Raw genomic sequence first — 25,817 nt, 5'->3', positions numbered from 1 at the left:
AGTAGTTCCTTATGGGCTTCTTTCGATGAAGAGGTTTCCAATAAAAATCTAATGAAAAGCGGTTGCGATAGCATAGACCTGGAGGTACAACGATATTTGGAAGAACCATACCTATAATGCACGGGTAATCCTTTACACTACTGGAGAAAAAATGAAAACAGTTACCCAGATCTAGCTGTCTTGCCAAAAAAAATACCTTGCAGGACCTGCAACTACTGTTCCCAGTGAAAGAATATTTTCGAAAACAGGACTACTTATAAACAAACAAAGAAGCAGACTAAAAGGCCAATTGGTTAATAAAATCATATTTCAAAACAAAAATCGATGGCAGTGTAGCAATGGGATGTAAAAATGCCTTCTGCTGAACAACTTTTGTTTCCTTCCTTTCTGCAGTAAGTAAACGCATGTACGCAGTTTCTGTATATAAAAGGCTATAGCACTTCTCTTTTACGTTTAAGTATGCATGCATACATGCAGAATGTACAAGGTAATTTATTTTGTAAGAATAAAGCTACTGTTTTATGCGAATTTTGTGCTTTGTTTTAAACAACAATTCTATGATTTTTGTCTTATGAGACATATACTAATACTTCAGTACACATTAATAACGGTAGTACAGTTGATATCAATCACAGAATTTCAAAGTTTTCCGAAGCACGTACGTACGGCGAGTACGACCACTGCGCCTCAGCACTTTGTGTACTGAAGGTTTGAGCAATTTTTCAGAGAGCGCAGCACTGTCAACTTCTCGAGCGTACCCGAGAAATTCTCGAGAAATTGCCTTCGCATCGCGCACTTCTCGAGTGCGATCATAGCCCATGCCTATCTCAGGGTTGCAGGTGGTTTGACACCAGTACATGCCATGCTTTATTTGTTCAGATGTGTGTACACTTATGTCTTGAGCCGTGTGTTAGTTGTATACTGCTTTCCATAAAGTCTTGTGTCTGTAATGCATCAATATCACATGATTAAAGACTGTCATTTTAGATTGATCTCTAAGCTACACAGATGTAATATATATAAAAAAAGGTGAAGAATGGATAATCCAGGTTGGAATATCAATTACTTAGTAAAAGACAGATTTTTACTTACTGCAAAGATGACATGTTAAGTTGCAGACAGGCACAATTGAAAGACACTTACACATAAGCTTTCTGCCATAGCCTTCACCAGAAAAAGAAAGAGAAAAAGAAATGCACACTATTCAGTCCATGGCATTCTGCTCCAAGCTGCCGGAATTAGTGGTCACATGTGTGTGTGGTGTGCTTGCCTGTATGAATGGTGTGTGCGTTTCTTTTTCTGATGAAGGCTGTGGCTGAAAGCTTATGTGTAAGTGTCTCAATTGTGCCTGTCTGCAACTTAACATAACAAAGTTGGTAATAATGTTCACTTCAGTGGCTCTGCAGGTGTCCGACTACAAATCCAAATGTGCAAGTTTGATCTCTTCAGTTGGTCTTAGGATTTTTCATCTCTATACATGACTGTGTACACCTGGCAATGATTTGTTAATGTGATAAATACAAGTTCTATTGTGTTTCAGTGTCCAAATTAAATTATAGTTTGTCCTGTAACTGGCCATATAAGTCAATTTGAAGGTTAGAGTAAGGCAAGTGCATGCCAATTCCAATAGGAGCATGCCTGTAGTCATGTCAGCGTAAGAAAATTCCTAACAGCTAGCAGTGCTGTTCCAGCTTTTGAGTGCTAAGCACAAATGGCTGCAGGCGAAAAAAGAAGTCTTATGTAGAGCTGCAACAACACTGAGGCTTTGCCACTGACATTTACAAAAATAAGTTAAGTGACTGGCTGAGATAGATGAGTGACACTGTCAGGAGGTTTCTTACACTGACACAACTACAGTAAAGCATGGCAATGTTCAAGTTTACCTTTGGACAGAGGATAGCTTTACTTACCGTTGCTGCACAATAATAACCAGTAGGCACTTACAAGTAAGCAATATTAAATTAACTCCAAGCTGATAAAAGAGTAGCCTCATCATTTGTGGTAGAAACAGAGATGTAATAAAGCAAAATCAGTGTCTACAAAAGTGAGGATTTGAAAAATAAATCCTTCATAAACTTATAAATAACTATTTCTTGTTTGTACAACAATGATTTAACTTTCGTTATTTACAAAATAAAAAACTCAATCAAAACATACACACAAAAACTATTTCTACCATACTCCTCAATATAAATTAATACTGTGATTTCACAACAGAAGGAATGTTGATATGTTAATTCATTTGCTGCAGTCTACCAAGATCTATACTTCAATTCCAGCATCTGACCGTTTACCCGCTTTCCGTAATCTGTCTTCACCACTAAGAACAGGTTTTTCTGTCCTTGTGTGCCACACATACACCTGCAATTGAAATACTTTAATTACTTTCACAACTCAGAGCAACAACACATAAAATGAACAATTCAAAAGGCAGGCAGCAAGAAAACAACGCTAGGGTACAAAGTACGTGTTAACAAAAACGGAATGCTACCTTCAAATGCATACTTAGGTCAACAGTTTACATATCTCAGTTAACAGTGGGTGATGCAAAGGGAGAACATGCTGTTTTTAAAGAAGTCCAAACTTACGGCATTCATCTATCAATGGTGCACAATCGCTTTCTATATAAGAGCCTGAATCAAGTACTGCCATATTCAATTACAGCTTACAAAGCTAGTTTGGGTGTTAAAAGTTGTAAATTATGAAAATATGCTGTTTCAAGACACCGACATTAAAGATAGACAAAAAAAATGTGTTGTTTGTCATATGAACATGTTATGGAATGGGAAATGTGCTATGATAATGCTGCCATACCCCTAGTGTAAAGGTAGAGGGTGAAAACATGAGCCACTCCAGGCATTTTGTTCTCTCAATGGTAAAATCAAAGTGACTGCAGAGTTGGCCACTTCTTGTATTTATAAGAAAATGGTCCAAAGGCACGATTCATTGCTGAGCTAAAAGTTACGAAAACTGATATGCATATCTGGCATGTTCGATTAGACCTCTTTAACTCTTGAGAAACGATCAAAACACACAAAAACGAGAATTTGAAAGGTTTGAAATTCAGTGATGTCAATCTCGCTAGATACACTAGGTTGTAGGTAAATTCATTCAATTCAAACACCTAGTTCTGAATCAAACGGTTATAAAATAAATTAGACAACAGAAATGAGTACTGTGATGAAAAAATTGACCCATCCTTCTAATAACAGTTCCATACACTCCCCTGCAGAATGATGTTGCAAGAAACCACCACCACCACTGCTTATTGGTCAAAATGGCTCACTGCATACTGCTCAAGTCAGGACAACTACCATCATTTTGCGTCAAAGTCATCAAAACAGCTGACTACATCAGAAGTTGCTGCTTAACTAAAGGACTGTTATGAAACTCACATGAGAAGTGACCAAAGAAAAAAGCTGACTAATTCCATCTTCATACATTTGGTCAAGTGATTGTCATCCTAGATAAATTGCCAAACAAAGAAGGGTTCCATTCTAAAACCAAAGAAGGGGTTTTTGTAGGCTATTCTGTTAAAAGACCTGTTGTGTGTGGGTGCAAAGAGAACACAGGATTCACACATCAAAAAATGAAAGATTACTCAATCACCAAAGAGGCAGCATCAACATCAGTCCCATGAGAGGAGATTTCAATGGTGATACAAACAGTGAATCTCAGGGCCATTGTCAGGTGATGAACCATTCTATGGCTTTGCAGACTTTTTTCTGCCTACACGCAACAAGGATAATGGAATGTAGTCAAATTAAATCGGGTGATGCTGAGGGAATTAGATTAGGAAATGAGACACTTAAAGTAGTAAAGGAGTTTTGCTATTTGGGGAGCAAAATAAGTGATGATGGTCGAAGTAGAGAGGATATAAAATGTAGACTGGCAATGGCAAGGAAATCTTTTCTGAAGAAGAGAAATTTGTTAACATTGAGTATAGATTTAAGTGTCAGGAAGTCGTTTCTGAAAGTATTTGTATGGAGTGTAGCCATGAATGGAAGTGAAACATGGACAATAAATAGTTTAGACAAGAAGAGAATAGAAGCTTTTGAAATGTGGTGCTACAGAAGAATGCTGAAGATAAGGTGGGTAGATCACGTAACTAATGAGGAGGTATTGAATAGGACTGGTGAGAAGAGAAGTTTGTGGCACAACTTGACTAGAAGAAGGGATTGGTTGGTAGGACATGTTTTGAGGCATCAAGGGATCACAAATTTAGCATTGGAGGGCAACGTGGAGGGTAAAAATCGTAGAGGGAGACCAAGAGACGAATACACTAAGCAGATTCAGAAGGATGTAGGTTGCAGTAGGTACTGGGAGATGAAGAAGCTTACACAGGATAGAGTAGCATGGAGAGCTGCATCAAACCAATCTCAGGACTGAAGACAACAACAACAACAACAACAACAACAACGCAACAAGATCAACAAGACAACAAAACTGGGATGTGGCAAATGAAAACTAGAGCGAACAAGAAAAACAGGGTGCCCACATACAGTATATGAGCTTCTGATCACTCCAGGTGAAGGATTCATCCTCAATGATTATTTATGTGACGTATAATTTTTCTTCTTTAGGGCCAGCAGCATAATATATGTCTGATAACGACATGATTATTACAGTAGATACACAGAATAGCTGCTTATAATAAGTAATCTTTATTTATGACAGGCTGTTTCGGCTTAATCACCATTATCAAGTACTTTTAATTACAATTTTGGTGAGAACAGGTGTGGATGCCAATGTCATTCATACTAAAGTAGCTGCCTTGCACTCACATCTAGATTGATGTGTTGTCCATATTGTGTCGTTAGTGGACTGTTTTGTAACTGTCGCTGCTTTAATAAGATCATAAAGGATGTTGAAAATAAAATGTTAATTACGACATAAAGCAGTTTGACAGTTCCAGTCTTACGATGCTATATGTTTACAAAGATTGTGCACAGAACAGCAATTTATTTTAATAACTAACATTTGTTACAATTATCTTTGGTTGTTGTATATGTTACTTCCGATTTATCCATTTTCGTGTTCTACAAGTTCAATAAAGTTCTTGAGGTAGTACTTGTGTCTAAATTCTGTATGCTTGTTTAATATATAATGTGGGTATTTTCTTGTGTACATATAAATTTTTAATTCCTCAAGAATGTTCACTGCAAACCCTTTTGGTATTCTGTGCAGAGAGCAAATATAATTAGTTGAGCTTCTTTCTACACTTGAAAAATCAAAATCACACTGCTGATATGATCGAAAATGCAGTACACATTCAGCACTGAGTACAAGACATCTACTTTAATATGAATGACATTGGCATCCACACCTGTTCTCATCAAAATTGTAATTGCTGGTACTTGAAACTGGCGATTAATCTGTAACAGTCTGTCGTAAATAACGATTACTTATTATAAGCAGCTACTTCTTGTATCTACACTAATAATCTGGTGATGTAAACAACAATTCTACAAGTGTCACACTTGCTCCACAGTTTGTGCCAGATCAGGTATTTCAATTCATGATAACTTCATTGCAAATGCAACTGATGTCACTATCAATGATTTATTACATGCTCCATATCGAGAGTGGTTTGATGCTTTATGATGAAATCAGGTAACCAGTGAAAAAATAATGTCTGGAAAATTGTAAACAAGCAAACAAATGAAAGAGTAATAGATATTTCGATGTTTTGAGGATTAAAAAAGTACTGCTGGATCTTTGCTGAGATGAAATGTAAGAATAGTTGCAATAGGACTCAAATAACAGCCTGGAGTTAACTTCATGAAATGTTTTCTCCAGTTCAAGAACTGGATCATTTAGACTATTCATGACTCTGTCCATCAAATTTGACTTGTGTGTTTCACAAATGAATATTCACAGCTTCATTTCTCAATGGCAAAATTGACAGTAATATTCACAGAATAGCCGGGCTCACTGGGCGTGTTCTTATAAAAGAAGAGAAAGGGAGGAAGTTAATCATATAGTCAAGAAGGCAAGTGACATGCTCCAAACATTAAAATCTGGCGATGAATTGTGTAAACTTAGAAAAGCCATTTATGGGCTACACCAAGCTGACCTACAGTGGTAGGTCAAGATGAATGCAACCCTAACATCAATTGGATTGCAGCCCATTAATTCAGATCCATGTGCCTTTGTAGACAATGTACAGAAACATTAGTCTTCCTACTCATTTGTGTAGATGAAGACATAATTATTTCAGCAGACCAAGAAAGGACAAAACAAAGGATGAGTTATCTGCCAAGTTAAATATCAAGGATCTCGTTGCCATAAGATGGTATCTGGGTATTGACATAAATCACTCTGTGGTCAAAATTAAACAATGGAAACTCCAGATCCTCCTGTCCCACACCAGATTTTCTGAACTGCGCAGATTGGAGTTATCCTTATAACACGCTCTCTGCTCCCAAAATTATCCTGGCTTCAATCTAAGGTAACTTACTGTCTCCATACCCTCAACTGAACAGTTTCCACGCTCTGTCCTCTCTTCTGATTGTGTGCTGCCCTCTGCCAGTGCATCTGTCTGTCTTTTCCCTTCCCTGCTCCCCTCCTTTTCTGCTCTCCAGTCACCCTCCCCCCTGCCTGCCCCACAGCCTCATGACACTGCACCTGAAGGCAGCCTTATGCCTCCTGCTAGTCCCTGCACATAGTGCCAGACAGCACTCCCCCCCCCCCCCCCCCAATACCCTGTTATTCATTCCTCTTCCTCACCCCTCCAGATTGCTGCTTTCATGCAATGTGACAATTCTGGTCTGAGCTACTGAAGTCAGTGGTCAAGTGAGCATGAGGTGTGCTTGGTTGTGTGAATGACTGTGTGTGTTTCCTGTTCTGAAGAACGGTTTTTCCTAAAGCTAAATGGTTAACATTCTTTTCGTTGTGCCTGTCTGCAGCTCAACATTTCACCTTTATGGTGAGTAGCAATCTTTCTTTTCCTATTTTGTTGACAAACTACATTATGTAAAGTGGTTATACTAGAAGATGACTACAAGCTGGTATGGAATCCACTGGAAATTGGGAGCAAGTTGGATGCAACAGCTACAAATACAGAAAGTAGCACTCATTATCCATTCAGAAAACTGGTTGGAGCATTGATGGCAATGTACATCAGTACCTGACCCGACATGAGCTATGCAGTCAGTAAGCTAAGCCAGTACAATAATAGCCATAATTTTGTTCACTGGGTTTTCGGGTGCTGACAAAGTCATATACAGGTACCAACTTCATCTTATCTAGATCAGCAATCTCGATGTGTTCATATTACGGGGAGCCACTGATCTTTCATCAAGTGAAGCCAAGTATATGGGCCTCTCCAAAATGGTGGAGAGAGGAATTCACCTGTTAAAGCTCTTCATCCACTGAAGTACAAGAAATGTGTTCATGGACTTTGACTTCGATATTAGCATCATAAACTTATGACTTAATAATTGATTTACAACTGTCTGAAAACTGAGATTAAAACTTTGCTGCTACACAATGTCATTGGTGTCTGTGTTACAACGCAAAGGCTTTCAAAACTGCTGTCCACAGTTTTATGTCATCCTTTGTACAATTAACTATGAAAAAACATTAAGTAGCCAGAATGAGACTTTCACTCTGCAGCAGAGTGTGCGCTGATATGAAACTTCCTGGCAGAATAAAACTGTGTGTTCCGGACCGAGACTCAAACTCCAGAGTTCGAGTCTCGGTCCGGCACACAGTTTTAATCTGCCACAAAGTTTCGTAGTTTAACTAATTTTGTGTCATGGCTGTATTTTCAAACTGCAACCCAATATATCTCACACAATAAGCTGTATTTTTTAACCAATTAAATGGCTTGGAATAGCATATAATATCTACTAACAAAGTATCACTGCCACCTGTGAAAACACAAAGCAATCATTGGTTAAGAAGTAATGGATTTGAAGTTTTCATGATCTGCTTTACTCTTCTACCTTTTTCAGGTGTGTACTATTAATTTTCTCAGAACAGAAAATTGAAAACAATAATTTGCTACTGTACAAATTTAAAATTCAGAATAAGTATGGAAAAAGAACATTTCATTTATCCACAGGTACACAATTATTATTATTATTATTATTATTATTATTATTATTATTATTATTATTATTATTATTAAATATTAATGTCATTTTAGTTTTTCCCTGCAAAGGCAAATCTTTAATATTTGTCTGGTATTCTGCCAGGTGGCAGTGTCCACAATGAGTGATATTTCAGCACAAGCCAATCTTTTGGCATTCTCAATTGTTCCTGATGACTTGACTGTTTTCTACTAGGCACCTTCTCCATATTCTTCACCCCCTCTGCCCCCAGGCTCCTGCCAGCTACCTCTGGGGGCACACCTGGTGCAGTGGGGGGTGGGAGTTTGATGCTGAGGGTTGATACATGGTCCTCGGTAAAGCTGTGGCCAGTGCAGAACGCAGCTCCCTGCTGCTGTGGTGACAATGTGTCCTTCTATTGCCACAACAGGAGCAGAATTCCTTGTAGATGGCTATCATGCTTGGATTCTGATGAATGCCGAGTCCCAGGATTTGCTAATTGAAAACCAATTTCTTTATTTATTAGGTCACAATGTAGTCTGACTTCTACAGCCTCCTGTAGAATACAATCCCAGAAGGTGTTTGATTGTAATAACATGGTTCTCTCATAAGACATGGCTTGAATGTAGGTCATGCACTGCTTGCCACAGCAGACTGTCAGCTAATGGTTGTCTGTGTGGCATATATGCTCAGTGCATCTCTCCTGTATTGTCCCTATAATATGACCTACATATATTTACCCACACTGGCAACGGTGGCATGAGACTTCTGGTTCCTGGAGTCCTAGGTCATTCTTCACTGATTCCAACAAGCCCTTTGTTTTGGCTGGTGGGCAGACCACCCATCTGATGTTATGTTTCCAGGGTATTATTCTGATTTTCACCGATGTGTTCCAGACATATGGGAAAGTCACCATCACAAGAGGTTTCTCTTTGCCTTCAGCAGGCTGTGGTCTTGGCTTCTTCAGCCTTAGGCACATTTATCTGGCAGTTGTTGTACCGTATCTACAGAGCATCGCCCGCAAGTGCTACAGTTCAAGTTTTCAGATGGCCACGGTCAGAGGTTCCACGTGCTCTGTGGAGTAGTGCACTTACGACATCTTGTGAAGGAGCATGATAGCTGGTAGCATGTTAGTACAAACCTGTATTTGTCGGTATGCAGTAGACTACGTCCTAGTGTGTCATCTGGCCTTTGCGTGATGAGCATGTCTGGAAATGAAAGTTGATTGTTTTCTTCTGTCTCCATCGTGAATTTGATGTTCTGGTACAGTAAATTCAGAGGATTAAGATGCCTTGTACGTGATGTCATGATTACAAATGTAGCATCTACAACTTGAAAAAAGCACGAGGGTTTGTAGACCGCCAACTGCAAGGCTGCTGCTTCTAACATCTCCATTAACATATTGGCCACCAATGGTGATAGTGGGCAGTACATTGCTGCTCAGTCTACTTGTCCATAGTAATTTCCATTGAACAGAAAGTAGACTTATGTAAGCACGAATTCAAACAGTTCTGTTATTGCTGACCCAAACTTCTCTCCTATGAGGTTTAGGGAGTCCGAGGTACTTTTGTAAAGAGAAATATGACAGCTCACTGCAATGTCTTCTTGGCCTAGTCTGAAGTTCGGGAGCTGCTGGATGAAATGCGCGGAAATCCTTATGTGATGCTGGCATTTGCTCACAAAGAGGCTGAGCACCACTGTCAGGTATTTTGCTAACACATGCTAATACTGTCAACAATTGTGCGGAGCTGCATTCCTTCCTTGTGGACAGTAGGTAACTCGTAAAGTCCAGGATGCACAGCTGCCCATGGACGAAGTCTCTTCTTATTTGGGAATGTGTGTCTGAGCAGCTCTATGGTCTTCCTCTGCACTCTGTTAATAAGACCATCTTCAGTTTCCCTGTAGGCATTGTCTTCTAATAGGTCACACATTTTTTGCTTGTATACTTAATCTTTCAACTCCAACATCGAGTGGCACGTAACACTACGAATTTTGTTTTCTGCTCTGATGTCAAGCCTCATTCAACATGATTTTTTATAGGTATCACATGCTCAATTCTTGATTCTGTCTGTACCAGTCTTCAATGGTGCTTAGTGCTGCAATCTGCGTCAAACTGTTGCAGTTGTGTTGGAAGAAATGTTGGAATTATTACATTCATGTTTGCATGCACATTATGGCTCATTCATCACGTTCAGTTCTTTCTGAGAAAGATTTTACAGCTTTTAGAGGAATCTCTAAGTGTCAATGATACTGAGAGTGGTTTTGATGATGCGAGATGTTCATTTCTGAACAGCAATAGATTCATGGCGAATGTGGTGCGAAAATGACCAACTTTACAGATTTTTCTTTTGATGATTCAAAGTGTGGTTTTATCACTGAAACTGGTAATGTCCCACCATTGACAGCTGGTTTCTTTCAGTTAACTTTTATAGACAACCTATTTCAACAAATAGCAGACCAAACAAACAGCTATGATACAGCAACAATATGTTAAAGTGACACCACTTGCAGAATGTTCTGTGGTGGGCCTGGAGAAATGTTACCAAGAAATAAAATGCTTCCATGGTGTGCTACTGAATACGCCATTACACAAATGTAAGAACTAGCAGGACAATTTTTTTCAAGAGAATGGTTACAATCGTCTGACTTCTTTTCAGACCGTTTTACTTGCACATGATGTTTCTAATCCAGAGACTGCTACACATGTGAACATTCAGGTTGAGTCATGTCCGAATAAAGTGAAGAACGTGTGATTATTTTCTCGAAATTTATCGACCATATAGGTATTTAGTATCATTCATTCAAGAGTCGTGTGTTATTCAAAATGTATATAATTCTTAAAAACCAACAAAATGGGGATTCAGAGTTTATACGATTTCGGATTCATCAAACTGATATATCTGCAGTTTGATACCGTGTTTGGCATTGTAAAAACAGAGTCATTGATTTCTCCAGACTTTAATTTTTCTGAGAGATTGGTTCTTCAGTTGCTCGCTAATATCAGAAATGCTACAGGGCAATCAGGGTGTCATTTGCACACTGACCTTTTCTTGTACAGGTGTTGCATTAGCTGATGAACTGTTGAAATAGAATGTGCATCTCATAGGAATGATTCAGGTCAATCAATAAAATGCTTCCACAATAACAAAATGATGGTTCCGGCATGGCAAGATAAAATAACTTGTCCAAAGCTTTCTACAAAAGCAAATAACTTAGTGTCATTTACAGGAAGGAGAAACAGCAAAGAAAGGGAAGAAATAATGAAACCAAATGTGATTTTTGATTATACTTTGAAATGGGCGGAGTTGATCAATCTGACCATTTTATTTCCAGTTATGGTTTTCTAATGAAGTCTGAAGTGTTGGTGAAAACTGTACTTCTGGTTGTTAAACAGCTATTTGCTGTACAAGAATCACTGCAAGAGAAACAATTTGAAAAAACTGTCTCACAAAGTATTCCAATAAAGTGTTTTAAGCGACTTATTTGGCGAAGAAGGAAACCCAGGGCAAAAAACGAGGAAGTCGTTCAGCTTTTGATGATGAGGAATGCTTGAATGGAAAGCTGCACATTCAACAAGCTTCCTGGGAACAAGCATAAGGATTGTGCTGTGTGTTCAGACAGAAAAAAAAGGTGGTAGGCTTGAAACTGTGTATTACTGTGAAACATGCACATGAAACCCAGCTCTCACCCGGATGATTGTTTCAAAAAATATCACACATTGAAAAGTTTTGTACTGTAATGTTTTGGAAATTATTTGAATGAAAGCTCATTTTTTATGTCTCTCCTACCTGTTGGTCAGCAGCCTCATTGTTTCCACAAAGAGACTGTGCAATTCTATGTGGTGTGCTCGCCACCCGCACAGTGGCAATTTAAATAAGAGTACGCAGAGCTGCCCTGTGTCAGCTTATGGAGGGCAAAAGGTTAACATGACAGCAAGACTGTACAATTCACTTGATGGCTGGCAAGATAACTGTCAGAAACTTCTTGGGGCCACTTAGGTGCTTTCCTCTCTTCACTGGTAATGTTTGGCTCTGGTGGAACCCCCCAAGCAAGAATATGTCACACTTCACGTCTTATTTCCTCTGTAGCATCTCATTTAAGTGCATGTTTCATGATGCTAATAAATTTTGCAGTAGGTAGTATCATTGGAGTTTTTGCAAAATTTAGCCCCTTTTCCTGCTACAGATAAGGCAACATTGTCAATTATGTACCCTGAATAATACATTTATTAGTAATAGGTTTAACCACAAGGTGCTCATATTTCTAAAGCTTATCTGCAAGCTGCCAAAGGCCATGCTCTGGTAGCTTGAGACATACTAATTGCATCTAAGTCAGGAGAGAATGTTGATGCTAACTACAGTTAGTGTGAAGAGTTCTTGTTGAGCCTGTGTCAAGTATAACTGATCCTCTTCTTGGCCAGGGACAGGCTGGCTCTTCTGGTGATCTGGCTGACATAGTCCTGATTCGATGAACTAAGTTTGCAAAAGATGGTATAATTCTGTCCTCTTGGAATCTCAGCAGAAATTCATGGTATGCCACACGGCAGTCCTTCCTGTTCCGAAGCTTGTCAAATTGTACTGTGCATCTCCTCCTTGTAGTGGTACATTATGTATTATTTTTGGTTTCCACAGCATAGGAAAATATTTAATACTTATCGGGTATTCAGCCCACTAGCATTGTCCCGAAGGCACAGAATTTACACAAGCCAACTTTTTGCCATCCTCAGGCAGTCCTGATGACTTTTCTGGTTGGCACTGTCTTCGTATCCCCCCATGTGAAGCCTCCAACTGACTGTCCCTGGGGGTGACCTGGTGCATTGGTGGTGGAAGCACGACTTCGAGGATTAGAAGCAAATGATCAACTTCAATTTCTGGATGGGGTCATCATACTCTGTCATACAGTGTCTACCATAAACCGATACAAAAACTTGCACTTGCATGCTTCCAGTTATCAAGATTTTTCACGATGAGAAACAATGAGATGATGTCTGCAGGACACTGTTCCTCAGAGCATGTGAATTCTCTGACTTGACCATCTAACAGCTAAACTGTGGCACTTATGGCCCAGGTTCTAGATGTATAGTCACAGCAACTGCCAGACACAGTGTGCCTTGGGACTGAAGCAGCCAAGACCACAGCTTGCCGAGGACAAAGAAAAACCTGTTGCGATGATGGACAAAGAAAAACCTGTTGCGATGATGATTATCCAATAATCCAGGAAAACATAAGCAAAAGTTTGAAGAATACTCTGGAAACATAATGTGAAGTGCTTGTTTTGTCCATCAGCCAAAACGAAAGGCGTGTTGAGATCAGTCAAGGATCAGGACTCTGGAAACAATATGTCTAATGCATCCCTTGCCAGTGCACGAGTATGTAGGCCAGACTATAGGGACAATACAGGAGAGATGCACTGAGCATAAATGCCACAGTACCATCAGCCGAAAAAGTTACCTATGCACATGCCATCATTTATGACACCACAAAGTTATTGCAACAATCCAATACTTTCTGGGACTGTATTCTGAAAGACGCATCAAAAATCCGACTACATGGAAAACTAATACACAAGGGCAGTTAAACAACACCTGAGACCCAGTCTTGTGCACAATCAAAGCACAGCGGCAATTTACATGGCAATCTGTTCCCGTAATGGTAAATGAAGAAGACGAGGACACATTGTGACCAAAATGACATGAGACCCACATCCAGCAATGGTTGCAGCATGACAGTACCTTGGATTGACACCCGCACAGCCATCAGAAACCCTGAGGAATTAATGTTGTTGTTGTTGTTGTTGTCTTCAGTCCTGAGTCTGGTTTGATGCAGCTCTCCATGATACTCTATCCTGTGCAAGCTTCTTCATCTCCCAGTACCTATTGCAGCCTACATCCTTCTGAATCTGTTTAGTGTATTCATCTCTTGGTCTCCCTCTACGATTTTTACCCTCCATGCTGCCCTCCAATACTAAATTGGTGATCCCTCTATGTGTCAGAACATGTCCTACCAACCGATCCCTTCTTCTAGTCAAGTTGTGCCACAAACTTCTCTTCTCCCCAATACTATTCAATACCTCCTCATTAGTTATGTGATCTACCCATCTAACCTTCAGCATTCTTCTGTAGCACCACATTTCGAAAACTTCTATTCTCTTCTTGTCCAAACTAGTTATCGTCCATGTTTCACATCCATACATGGCTACACTCCATACAAATACTTCAGGAACGACTTCCTGACACTTAAATCTATACTCGATGTTAACAAATTTCTCTTCTTCAGAAACGCTTTCCTTGCCATTGCCAGTCTACATTTTATACCCTCTCTACTTCGAACATCATCAGTTATTTTGCTCCCCAAATAGCAAAACTCCTTTACTACTTTAAGTGTCTCATTTCCTAATCTAATTCCCTCAGCAACACCTGACTTAATTCTACTACATTCCATTATCCTTGTTTTGCTTTTGTTGATGTTCATCTTATATCCTCCCTTCAAAACACTATCTACATCTACATCTACATCTACATTGATACTCCGCAAGCCACCCAACGGTGTGTGGCGGAGGGCACTTTACGTGCCACTGTCATTACCTCCCTTTCCTGTTCCAGTCGCGTATGGTTCGCGGGAAGAACGACTGTCTGAAAGCCTCCGTGCGCGCTCTAATCTCTCTAATTTTACATTCGTGATCTCCTCGGGAGGTATAAGTAGGGGGAAGCAATATATTCGATACCTCATCCAGAAACGCACCCTCTCGAAACCTGGCGAGCAAGCTACACCGCGATGCAGAGCGCCTCTCTTGCAGAGTCTGCCACTTGAGTTTATTAAACATCTCCGTAACGCTATCACGGTTACCAAATAACCCGGTGACGAAACGCGCCGCTCTTCTTTGGATCTTCTCTATCTCCTCCGGCAACCCGACCTGGTACGGATCCCACACTGATGAGCAATACTCAAGTATAGGTCGAACGAGTGTTTTGTAAGCCACCTCCTTTGTTGATGGACTACATTTTCTAAGCACTCTCCCAATGAATCTCAACCTGGTACCCGCCTTACCAACAATTAATTTTATATGATCATTCCACTTCAAATCGTTCCGTATGCATACTCCCAGATATTTTACAGAAGTAACTGCTACCAGTGTTTGTTCCGCTATCATATAATCATACAATAAAGGATCCTTCTTTCTATGTATTCGCAATACATTACATTTGTCTATGTTAAGGGTCAGTTGCCACTCCCTGCACCAAGCGCCTATCCGCTGCAGATCTTCCTGCATTTCGCTACAATTTTCTAATGCAGCAACTTCTCTGTATACTACAGCATCATCCGCAAAAAGCCGCATGGAACTTCCCACACTATCTACTAAGTCATTTATATATATTGTGAAAAGCAATTGTCCCATAACACTCCACTGTGGCACGCCAGAGGTCACCCCAACGTCTGTAGACGTCTCTCCATTGACAACAACATGCTGTGTTCTGTTTGCTAAAAACTCTTCAATCCAGCCACACAGCTGGTCTGATATTCCGTAGGCTCTTACTTTGTTTATCAGGCGACAGTGCGGAACTGTATCGAACGCCTTCCGGAAGTCAAGAAAAATAGCATCTACCTGGGAGCCTGTATCTAATATTTTCTGGGTCTCATGAACAAATAAGGCGAGTTGGGTCTCACACGATCGCTGTTTCCGGAATCCATGTTGATTCCTACATAGTAGATTCTGGGTTTCCAGAAATGACATGATACGCGAGCAAAAAACATGTTCTAAAATTCTACAAGAGATCGACGTAAGAGATATAGGTCTATAGTTTTGCGCTACTGCTCGATGACCCTTCTTGAAGACTGGGACTATCCGTGCTCTTTTCCAATCATTTGGAACCCTCCGTTCCTCTAGAGACTTGCGGTACACGGCTGTTAGAAGGGGGGCAAGTTCTTTCGCGTACTCTGTGTAGAATCGAATTGGTATCCCGTCAGGTCCAGTGGACTTTCCTCTATTGAGTGATTCCAGTTGCTTTTCTATTCCTTGGACACTTATTTCGATGTCAGCCATTTTTTCGTTTGTGCGAGGATTTAGAGAAGGAACTGCAGTGCGGTCTTCCTCTGTGAAACAGCTTTGGAAAAAGGTGTTTAGTATTTCAGCTTTACGCGTGTCATCCTCTGTTTCAATGCCATCATCATCCCGGAGTGTCTGGATATGCTGTTTCGAGCCACTTACTGATTTAACGTAAGACCAGAACTTCCTAGGATTTTCTGTCAAGTCGGTACATAGAATTTTACTTTCGAATTCACAGAACGCTTCACGCATAACCCTCCTTACGCTAACTTTGACATCGTTTAGCTTCTGTTTGTCTGAGAGGTTTTGGCTGCGTTTAAACTTGGAGTGGAGCTCTCTTTGCTTTCGCAGTAGTTTCCTAACTTTGTTGTAGCACGGTGGATTTTTCCCGTCCCTCACAGTTTTACTCGGCACGTACCTGTCTAAAACGCATTTTACGATTGCCTTGAACTTTTTCCATAAACACTCAACATTGTCAGTGTCGGAACAGAAATTTTCGTTTTGATCTGTTAGGTAGTCTGAAATCTGCCTTCTATTACTCTTGCTAAACAGATAAACCTTCCTCCCTTTTTTTATACTCCTATTAACTTCCATATTCAGGGATGCTGCAACGGCCTTATGATCACTGATTCCCTGTTCTGTACATACAGAGTCGAAAAGTTCGGGTCTGTTTGTTATCAGTAGGTCCAAGATGTTATCTCCACGAGTCGGTTCTCTGTTTAATTGCTCGAGGTAATTTTCGGATAGTGCACTCGGTATAATGTCACTCGATGCCCTGTCCCTACCACCCGTCCTAAACATCTGAGTGTCCCAGTCTATATCTGGTAAATTGAAATCTCCACCTAAGACTATAACATGCTGAGAAAATTTATGTGAAATGTATTCCAAATTTTCTCTCAGTTGTTCTGCCACTAATGCTGCTGAGTCGGGAGGTCGGTAAAAGGAGCCAATTATTAACCTAGTTCGGTTGTTTAGTGTAACCTCCACCCATAATAATTCACAGGAACTATCCACTTCTACTTCACTACAGGATAAACCACTACTAACAGCGACGAACACTCCGCCACCGGTTGCATGCAATCTATCCTTTCTAAACACCGTCTGTACCTTTGTAAAAATTTCGGCAGAATTTATCTCTGGCTTAAGCCAGCTTTCTGTACCTATAACGATTTCAGCTTCGGTGCTTTCTATCAGCGCTTGAAGTTCCGGTACTTTGCCAACGCAGCTTCGACAGTTGACAATTACAATACCGATTGCTGCTTGGTCCCCGCATGTCCTGACTTTGCCCCGCACCCGTTGAGGCTGTTGCCCTTTCTGTACTTGCCCAAGGCCATCTAACCTAAAAAACCGCCCAGCCCACGCCACACAACCCCTGCTACCCGTGTAGCCGCTTGTTGCGTGTAGTGGACTCCTGACCTATCCAGCGGAACCCGAAACCCCACCACCCTATGGCGCAAGTCGAGGAATCTGCAGCCCACACGGTCGCAGAACCGTCTCAGCCTCTGATTCAGACCCTCCACTCGGCTCTGTACCAAAGGTCCGCAGTCAGTCCTGTCGACGATGCTGCAGATGGTGAGCTCTGCTTTCATCCCGCTAGCGAGACTGGCAGTCTTCACCAAATCAGATAGCCGCCGGAAGCCAGAGAGGATTTCCTCCGATCCATAGCGACACACATCATTGGTGCCGACATGAGCGACCACCTGCAGATGGGTGCACCCTGTACCCTTCATGGCATCCGGAAGGACCCTTTCCACATCTGGAATGACTCCCCCCGGTATGCACACGGAGTGCACATTGGTTTTCTTCCCCTCTCTTGCTGCCATTTCCCTAAGGGGCCCCATTACGCGCCTGACGTTGGAGCTCCCAACTACCAGTAAGCCCACCCTCTGCGACTGCCCGGATCTTGCAGACTGAGGGGCAACCTCTGGAACAGGACAAGCAGCCATGTCAGGCCGAAGATCAGTATCAGCCTGAGACAGAGCCTGAAACCGGTTCGTCAGACAAACTGGAGAGGCTTTCCGTTCAGCCCTCCGGAATGTCTTTCGCCCCCTGCCACACCTTGAAACGACCTCCCACTCTACCACAGGTGAGGGATCAGCCTCAATGCGGGCAGTATCCCGGGCAACCACAGTCGTAGTCCGATCAGGGGATGCGTGGGACGAGCTGGCCGTCCCCGACAAACCCCCATCCGGACCCCCACAGTGATGCCCATTGGCAACAGCCTCAAGCTGTGTGACCGAAGCCAACACTGCCTGAAGCTGGGAGCGAAGGGATGCCAACTCAGCCTGCATCCGAACACAGCAGCTGCAGTCCCTATCCATGCTAAAAACTGTTTTGCAAAGAACGTCTGAACTAATCTACAGAGAGCGCAAACAAATCAACAAAATTTAAACGGTTATTAAAATACAAGATTGCCTAGTAAATGCAGTAATGCTGCTACTTGCGCACTGCTGACACTGCTCGGCGGCGGAAGGAGACTACGCGAATTTACACTATTCAGGTACTAAAACGCGATGCTACAACTCTCAAATACTATAATACGCCCGAAATTTATGAATTAAACAATGCAAGTACCAAAAACACGCAAAGAAATTAAGAATTAAACTATGTAACAAATGAGTGAGCTAGGAGTATACGACTTGCTGCTGCAGCTGCTTATCCAACGGCGGCAGGGAGCACTCTCTAATTTTCCATTCCATTCAGCTGCTCTTCCCAGTTCTTTGCTGTCTCTGACAGAATTACAATGTCATGTGCGAACCTCAAAGTTTTTATTTCTTCTCCATGGATTTTAATACCTACTCCAAATTTTTCTTTTGTTTCCTTCACCGCCTGCTCAATATACAGATTGAATAACATCGTGGAAAGGCTACAACCCTGTCTCACTCTCTTCCCAACCACTACTTCCCTTTCATGTCCCTCGACCCTTATAATTGCCATCTGGTTTCCGTACAAATTGTAAATAGCCTTTCGCTCCCTGTATTTTACCCCTGCCACCTTCAGAATTTGAAAGAGTATTCCAGTCAATATTGTCAAAAGCTTTCTCTAAGTCTACAAACGCTAGAAATGTGGGTTTGCCTTTCCTTAATCTTTCTTCTAAAATAAGTCGTAGGGTCAGTATTGCCTCACCTGTTCCAGTATTTCTACGGAATCTAAACTGATCTTCCCCGAGGTCGGCTTCTACTAGTTTTTCCAATCATCTGTAAAGAATTCGCGTTAGTATTTTGCAGCTGTGGCTTATTAAACTGAGTGTTCGGTAATTTTCACATCTGTCAACACCTGCTTTCTTTGGGATTGGAATTATTATATTCTTCTTGAAGTCTGAGGGTATTTCGCCTGTGTCATACATTTGGCTCACCAGATGGTAGAGTTTTGTCAGGACTGGCTCTCCCAAGGTCGTCAGTAGTTCTAATGGAATGTTGTCTACTCCCGGGGTCTTGTTTTGACTCAGGTCTTTCAGTGCTCTGTCAAACTCTTCCACACAGTATCATATCTCCCCTTTCATCTTCATCTACATTCTCTGCTATTTTCATGATATTGTCCTCAAGTACATCGCCCTTGTATAGACCCTCTAGATACTCCTTCCACCTTTCTGCATTCCCTTCTCTGCTTAAAACTGGGTTTCCATCTGAGCTCTTGATATTCATACAAGTGGTACTCTTTTCTCCAAAGGTCTCTAATTTTCCTGTAGGCTGTATCTATCTTACCCCTAGTGAGATAACCCTCTACATCCTTACATTTGTCCTCTAGTCCCTGCTTAGCCATTTTGCGCTTCCTGTCAATCTCATTTTTGAGACGTTTGTATTCCTTGTTGCCTGCTTCATTTACTGCATTTTTATATTTTCTCCTTTCATCAATTAAATTCAATATTTCTTCTGTTACCCAAGGATTTCTACTAGCCCTCGTCTTTTTACCTACTTGATCCTCTGCTGCCTTCACTACATCAGCCCTCAAAGCTACCCATTCTTCTTCTACTGTATTTCTTTCCCCCATTCTTGTCAATTGTTCCCTTATGCTCTCCCTGAAACTCTGTACAACCTCTGGTTTAGTCAGTTTATCCAGGTCCCATCTCATTAAATTCCTACCTTTTTGCAGTTTCTTCAGTTTTAGTCTACAGTTCATAACCAATAGATTGTGGTCAGAGTCCACATCTGCCCTGGAAATGTCCTACAATTTTAAACCTGGTTCCTAAATCTGTCTTACCATTATATAATCTATCTGAAACCTGTCGGTATCTCCAGGCTTCTTCCATGTATACAGACTTCTTTTATGATTCTTGAACCTAGTGTTAGCTATGAGGTATTAATATTAATATTATTATTATTATTATTCTTTCTTTCTTTTCTCAGACGTTATCTCTGGTCAAAAATGGAAAGTGACGCAGACCTTAATCAAGAGTGACTTCCTTTTAACTGTACGGTATATGTTATATTGCATTTAGGAACTTTCGGGTAATTGAACATGTATCAATAATTACGGATTTCTGTAGTTGTATATATACGTTTGGATGCAGCTGTATTGCATTGATGTACTGGTGGATATTGTGTGGTATGACTCCTGTAGTCGATAATATGATTGGTATAATGTCAATTTTATCCTGATGCTACATGTCCTTGACTTCCTCAGCCAGTTGGATGTATTTTTCAATTTTTTCTCCTGTTTTCTTCTGTATATTTGTTGTATTGGGTATGGATATTTCGATTAGTTGGGTTAATTTCTTCTTGGTGAGTATGATGTCAGGTTTGTTAAGTGGTGCTGTTTTATCTGTTATAATGGTTCTGTTCCAGTATAATTTGTATTCATCATTCTCCAGTACATTTTGTGGTGCATACTTCTATGTGGGAACGTGTTGTTTTATTAGTTTATGTTATATGGCAAGTTGTTGATGTATTATTTTTGCTACATTTTCATGTCTTCTGGGGTATTCTGTATTTGCTAATATTGTACATCTGCTTATGATGTGATCTACTGTTTCTATTTGTTTGCAAAGTCTGCATTTATCTGTTGTGGTATTGGGATCTTTAATAATATGCTTGCTGTAATATCTGGTGTTTATTGTTTGATCCTGTATTGCAATCATGAATCCTTCCGTCTCACTGTATATATTGCCTTTTCTTAGCCATGTGTTGGATGCGTCTTGATCGATGTGTGGCTGTGTTAGATGATACAGGTACTTACCATGTAGTGTTTTCTTTTACTAATTTACTTTCTTCGTATCTGTTGATGTTATGAGATCTAAAGGGTTGTACAAGTTGTTATGAAATTGCAGTGGTGTAGCCGATGTATTTATATGAGTGATTGCTTTGTATATTTTGCTAGTTTCTGCTCGTTCTAGAAAAAATTTTCTTAAATTGTCTACCTGTCCATAATGTAGGTTTTTTATGTCGATGAATCCTCTTCCCCCTTCCTTTCTGCTTAATGTGAATCTTTCAGTTGCTGAATGTATGTGATGTATTCTATATTTGTGGCATTGTGATCGTGTAAGTGTATTGAGTGCTTCTAGGTCTGTGTTACTCCATTTCACTACTCCAAATGAGTAGGTCAATATTGGTATAGCATAAGTATTTATAGCTTTTGTCTTGTTTCTTGCTGTCAGTTCTGTTTTCAGTATTTTTGTTAGTCTTTGTCTCTATTTTTCTTTTAGTTCTTCTTTAATATTTGTATTATCTATTCCTATTTTTTGTCTGTATCCTAGATATTTATAGGCATCTGTTTTTTCCATCGCTTCTATGCAGTCCCTGTGGTTATCCAATATGTAATCTTCTTGTTTAGTGTGTTTTCCCTTGACTATGCTATTTTTCTTACATTTGTCTGTTCCAAAAGCCATTTTTATATCATTGCTGAATACTTCTGTTATCTTTAGTAATTGGTTGAGTTGCTGATTTGTTGCTGCCAGTAGTTTTAGATCATTCATGTATAGCAAATGTGTGATTTTGTGTTGGTATGTTCCAGTAATATTGTATCCATAATTTGTATCATTTAGCATGTCGGATAGTGGGTTCAGAGCAAGGTAGAACCAGAAAGGACTTAATGAGTCTCCTTGGTATATTCCACACTTAATCTGTATTGGCTGTGATGTGATATTTGAATTTGTTCTGGTATTAAGTGTGGTTTTCCAATTTTTCATTACTATGTTTAGGTACTGTATCAATTTAGGATCTACTTTGTATATTTCCAATATTTATAGTAACCATGAGTGGGGTACACTATCAAAAGCTTTTTGGTAATCAATGTATGCATAGTGTAGCGACCTTTGTTTAGTTTTAGCTTGATATGTCACCTCTGCATCTATTATCAGTTGCTCTTTACATCTTCGTGCTCCTTTGCAGCAGCCTTTTTGTTCTTCATTTATAATTTTGTTCTGTGTTGTATGTGTCATTAATTTCTGTGTAATGACGGATGTTAATGTTTTGTATATTGTTGGTAGGCATGTTATGGGGCGATATTTAGCTCGGTTTGCTGTGTCTGCTTGATCTTTAGGTTTCAGATAAGTTATTCCATGTGTAAGTGTATCAGGGAATGTGTATGGGTCTGCAATGTAACAGTTAAATGATTTAGTTAGATGTGAATGTGTTGAGGTGAACTTCTTTAGCCAGAAATTTGCTATTTTATCTTTTCCAGGGGCTTTCCAATTGTGCGTAGAATTTATTGCTTGGGTGACTTCATGTTGCAAAATTATCACTTCAGACATTTGTGGTGTCATCTTGTATGTGTCCGTTTCTGCTTGTATCCACATTGCATGCCTGTTATGCTGTACCGGGTTTGACCATATGTTGCTCCAGAAGTGTTTTATGTCTTATGTTTGGTGGATTGTCTATTTTAATGTGTGTGTTATCTATTGTCTGGTGAAATTTCTTTTGGTTTGTGTTGAATGTTTGGTTTTGTTTCCTTCTATTTTCACTTTTTTTGTATCTGCTAAGTCGTTTGGCCAATGCTTGTAATTTCTGCTACTTTTCATCTAATTCCTCTATCGCTTCTTGTTGTGAGATTTTACCTAACCTTTTTTGTTTTTTTTCTGACATTCATTTCTTATAAATTGTGTTAGCTGTCCGATGTCTTTCCTCAGTTTTTCTATTTTGATCTGTAGCCTGTGTTGCCATGCTGGTTTTGTGGGTTTATTCTGTGTGTTGGTTGGTTCTGACCTCTGCCTAGTGTGTATATTTAGTGTAGTGAGTGCTCCTATATAAACCAGTAGTTGTAACTTTTCCATAGTTGTGTTTTCATTTATTTTGTTGTGTATGATTGTGTTGATAGTTTTTATTGTTGTTTCGACTTGTGGGTTATTTGGCGGTCTATGCAAGAATGGTCTACTGTCTGTATTTGTGTCTTTGTATTCTATATATGTCAGCTGAAATTTTTCTTCTATATCTAACCTGTGTGTCACTTCGTGTTCTATTTGTGCTTGTTCTGGTGACTGTCTTAAGATTTCTTTTTCCTTTGGTTGTTTAATTGATGCGTGTTGTCCTTTGTTTGTTTGCTCTGGGATGTGAGTCCATTACTGTATTTTCTTCTTTTTCTGATTGCACATTATTTTGTTCCAGTATTTGTTGTACTTGTTGTTTGATGTTTTCAAATTCTGACTAGGGTATCCGGTTATTTTTGATTATTACACGGATCTGATCAGCTAGTCGTTGATCTGTTAAAAATTTTAATGTTGTGTATACTTGTGATCTGTATCCAGTTGTGTTCGTACCTAAGTTTGTTGCTTGGTAATAACAGAACATGAAGTGTCGGTTAACTTCACCTGACCATCTCATCCTCTGTCTTTGTTTTCCTTCTAGTGTGTTTGCAGGAAGCATATCCTGCAAAACACCTCTATTTGGATTTAAATCAATTTCCAGTTGGCTAGCAGTGTCATTACCATTGTGGGCGGGCATAGGGTTCAAGCATCGTCCCCGACCATGACGGCGCTTGTCCGAGGCTTCTTTAGTTCTGTCCTGAACCAACTAATCACACTAAAAGGAGGGTTAGCCCAATTAGTGGTTTGTTCTTTTCGTCGCCTTTTATGACTGACAGAACATACCGGAGGCCTATTCTTTTCCCGGGCCTCCACGGGGTTCCGAGACTGTTACCTGAAATGCTCCTACATGATACTAACAAGAGGGAGATTGACTTAATAATTAAATCACTAAAGACCAAGAACTCTCATGGATATGACGGGGTATCTAGCAGAATACTGAAGTATTGTTCTGTGTATGTTAGCCCAGTACTTAGCCATATCTGTAACTTTTCCTTTAGGACTGGTCGGTTTCCTGACCGATTAAAGTATTCTGTAGTGAAGCCACTTTATAAAAAGGGAGACAGGGATAATGTTGACAACATTATTCCATGCCATCGGTGTTTGCTAAAGTTATCGAGAAGGTTGTATATACAAGGTTACTGGAGCATTTAAATTCACATAATTTGCTGTCAAATGTACAGTTTGCTTTTAGAAATGGTTTAACAACTGAAAATGCTATGTTCTCTTTTCTCTGTGAGGTTTTGGACGGATTAAATAGAAGGTTGAGAACGCTAAGTGTTTTCTTTAATTTAACGAAGGCTTTTGACTGTGTTGACCACAAAATATTACTGCAGAAGTTGGACCATTATGGAGTACGGGGAGTAGCTTACAATTGGTTCGCCTCTTACTTTAAGAACAGAAAGCAGAAGGTAATTCTCCGCAATATTGTGAGTGGTAGTGATGTTCAGTCGCAATGGGGCACTGTTAAGAGGGGCGTTCCCAAGGGTCAGTGCTGGGGCCACTGCTGTTTCTTATTTATATAAATGATATGCCTTCTAGTATTACAGGTGATTCAAAAATATTTCTGTTTGCTGATGACACCAGCTTGGTAGTGAAGGATCTTGTGTGTAATGCTGAAACAGTATCAAATAATGTAGTTCATGAAATAAGTTCGTGGCTTGTGGAAAACAATTTGATGCTAAATCACAGTCAGACCCAGTTTTTGCAGTTTCTAACTCACAATTCAACAAGAACAAATATTTTGATGATACAGAATGGGCATATTATAAGCGAGACAGAACAGTTCAAGTTCCTAGGCGTTCGGTTAGATAGTAAACTGTTGTGGAAAGCCCAAGTCCAGGATCTTGTTCAGAAACTAAATGCTGCTTTATTTACCATTAGAACAGTATCTGAAATAAGTGACAGTTCAACATGAATAGTAGTCTACTTCGCATATTTTCCTATGCTTATGTCATATGGTATTATTTTTTGGGGTAATTCTTCTGATTGAAAAAGGGTATTTTTGGCTCAAAAACGGGCTGTTCGAGCTATATGTGATGCACGTTCGAGAACCTCTTGTCAACCCTATTCAACAGTCTGGGAATTCTGACATTGCCCTCACAGTATATATTTTCTTTAATGTAGTTTGTTGTTAGCAATATTAGCCTATTCCCAAGAGTTAGCAGCTTCCACTCAGTTAATACCAGCCAGAAATCAAATCTGTATGTGGAATGCACTTCCTTGACTCTTGTGCAGAAAGGAGTGCAGTATTCTGCTGCATCCATTTTCAATAAGCTACCAAAAGAACTCAAAAATCTTAGCAGTAGCCCAATGTCCTTTAAGTCTAAACTGGAGAGTTTCCTCATGGCTCACTGCTTCCATTCTGTCAAGGAGCTCCTGGAAGAGCTAAAAAATTAAGCAAATTCCAGTATTACATTGTTGATTTTCTATATTTAAACTTACGACTTGTCGCCTGAATATGTTTTTTATATTTCATTTTATCT

General features: G+C 40.0%; 1 protein-coding gene across 2 annotated transcripts in view; it reads right to left on the bottom strand.

Annotated features, from left to right (window-relative positions):
• Nucleotides 1-1,995: 1,995 nt before the first annotated feature.
• The window catches only part of LOC124612543 (galactosylgalactosylxylosylprotein 3-beta-glucuronosyltransferase I-like), a 48,893-nt gene continuing 25,071 nt past the window's right edge, over nucleotides 1,996-25,817 (bottom strand). For both annotated transcript variants that reach the window (XM_047140814.1, XM_047140815.1), the window contains exon 7: nucleotides 1,996-2,361. In XM_047140814.1, the coding sequence (XP_046996770.1) occupies nucleotides 2,263-2,361 (99 nt within the window). In that variant the 3' untranslated portion in view covers nucleotides 1,996-2,262. The remainder of the gene's footprint in view (nucleotides 2,362-25,817) is intronic.

Source organism: Schistocerca americana, chromosome 4 (genome assembly GCF_021461395.2).
Source record: "Schistocerca americana isolate TAMUIC-IGC-003095 chromosome 4, iqSchAmer2.1, whole genome shotgun sequence".
Taxonomy (NCBI): Eukaryota; Metazoa; Arthropoda; class Insecta; order Orthoptera; family Acrididae; genus Schistocerca; species Schistocerca americana.
This window is presented reverse-complemented; position numbering and strand designations above follow the sequence as displayed.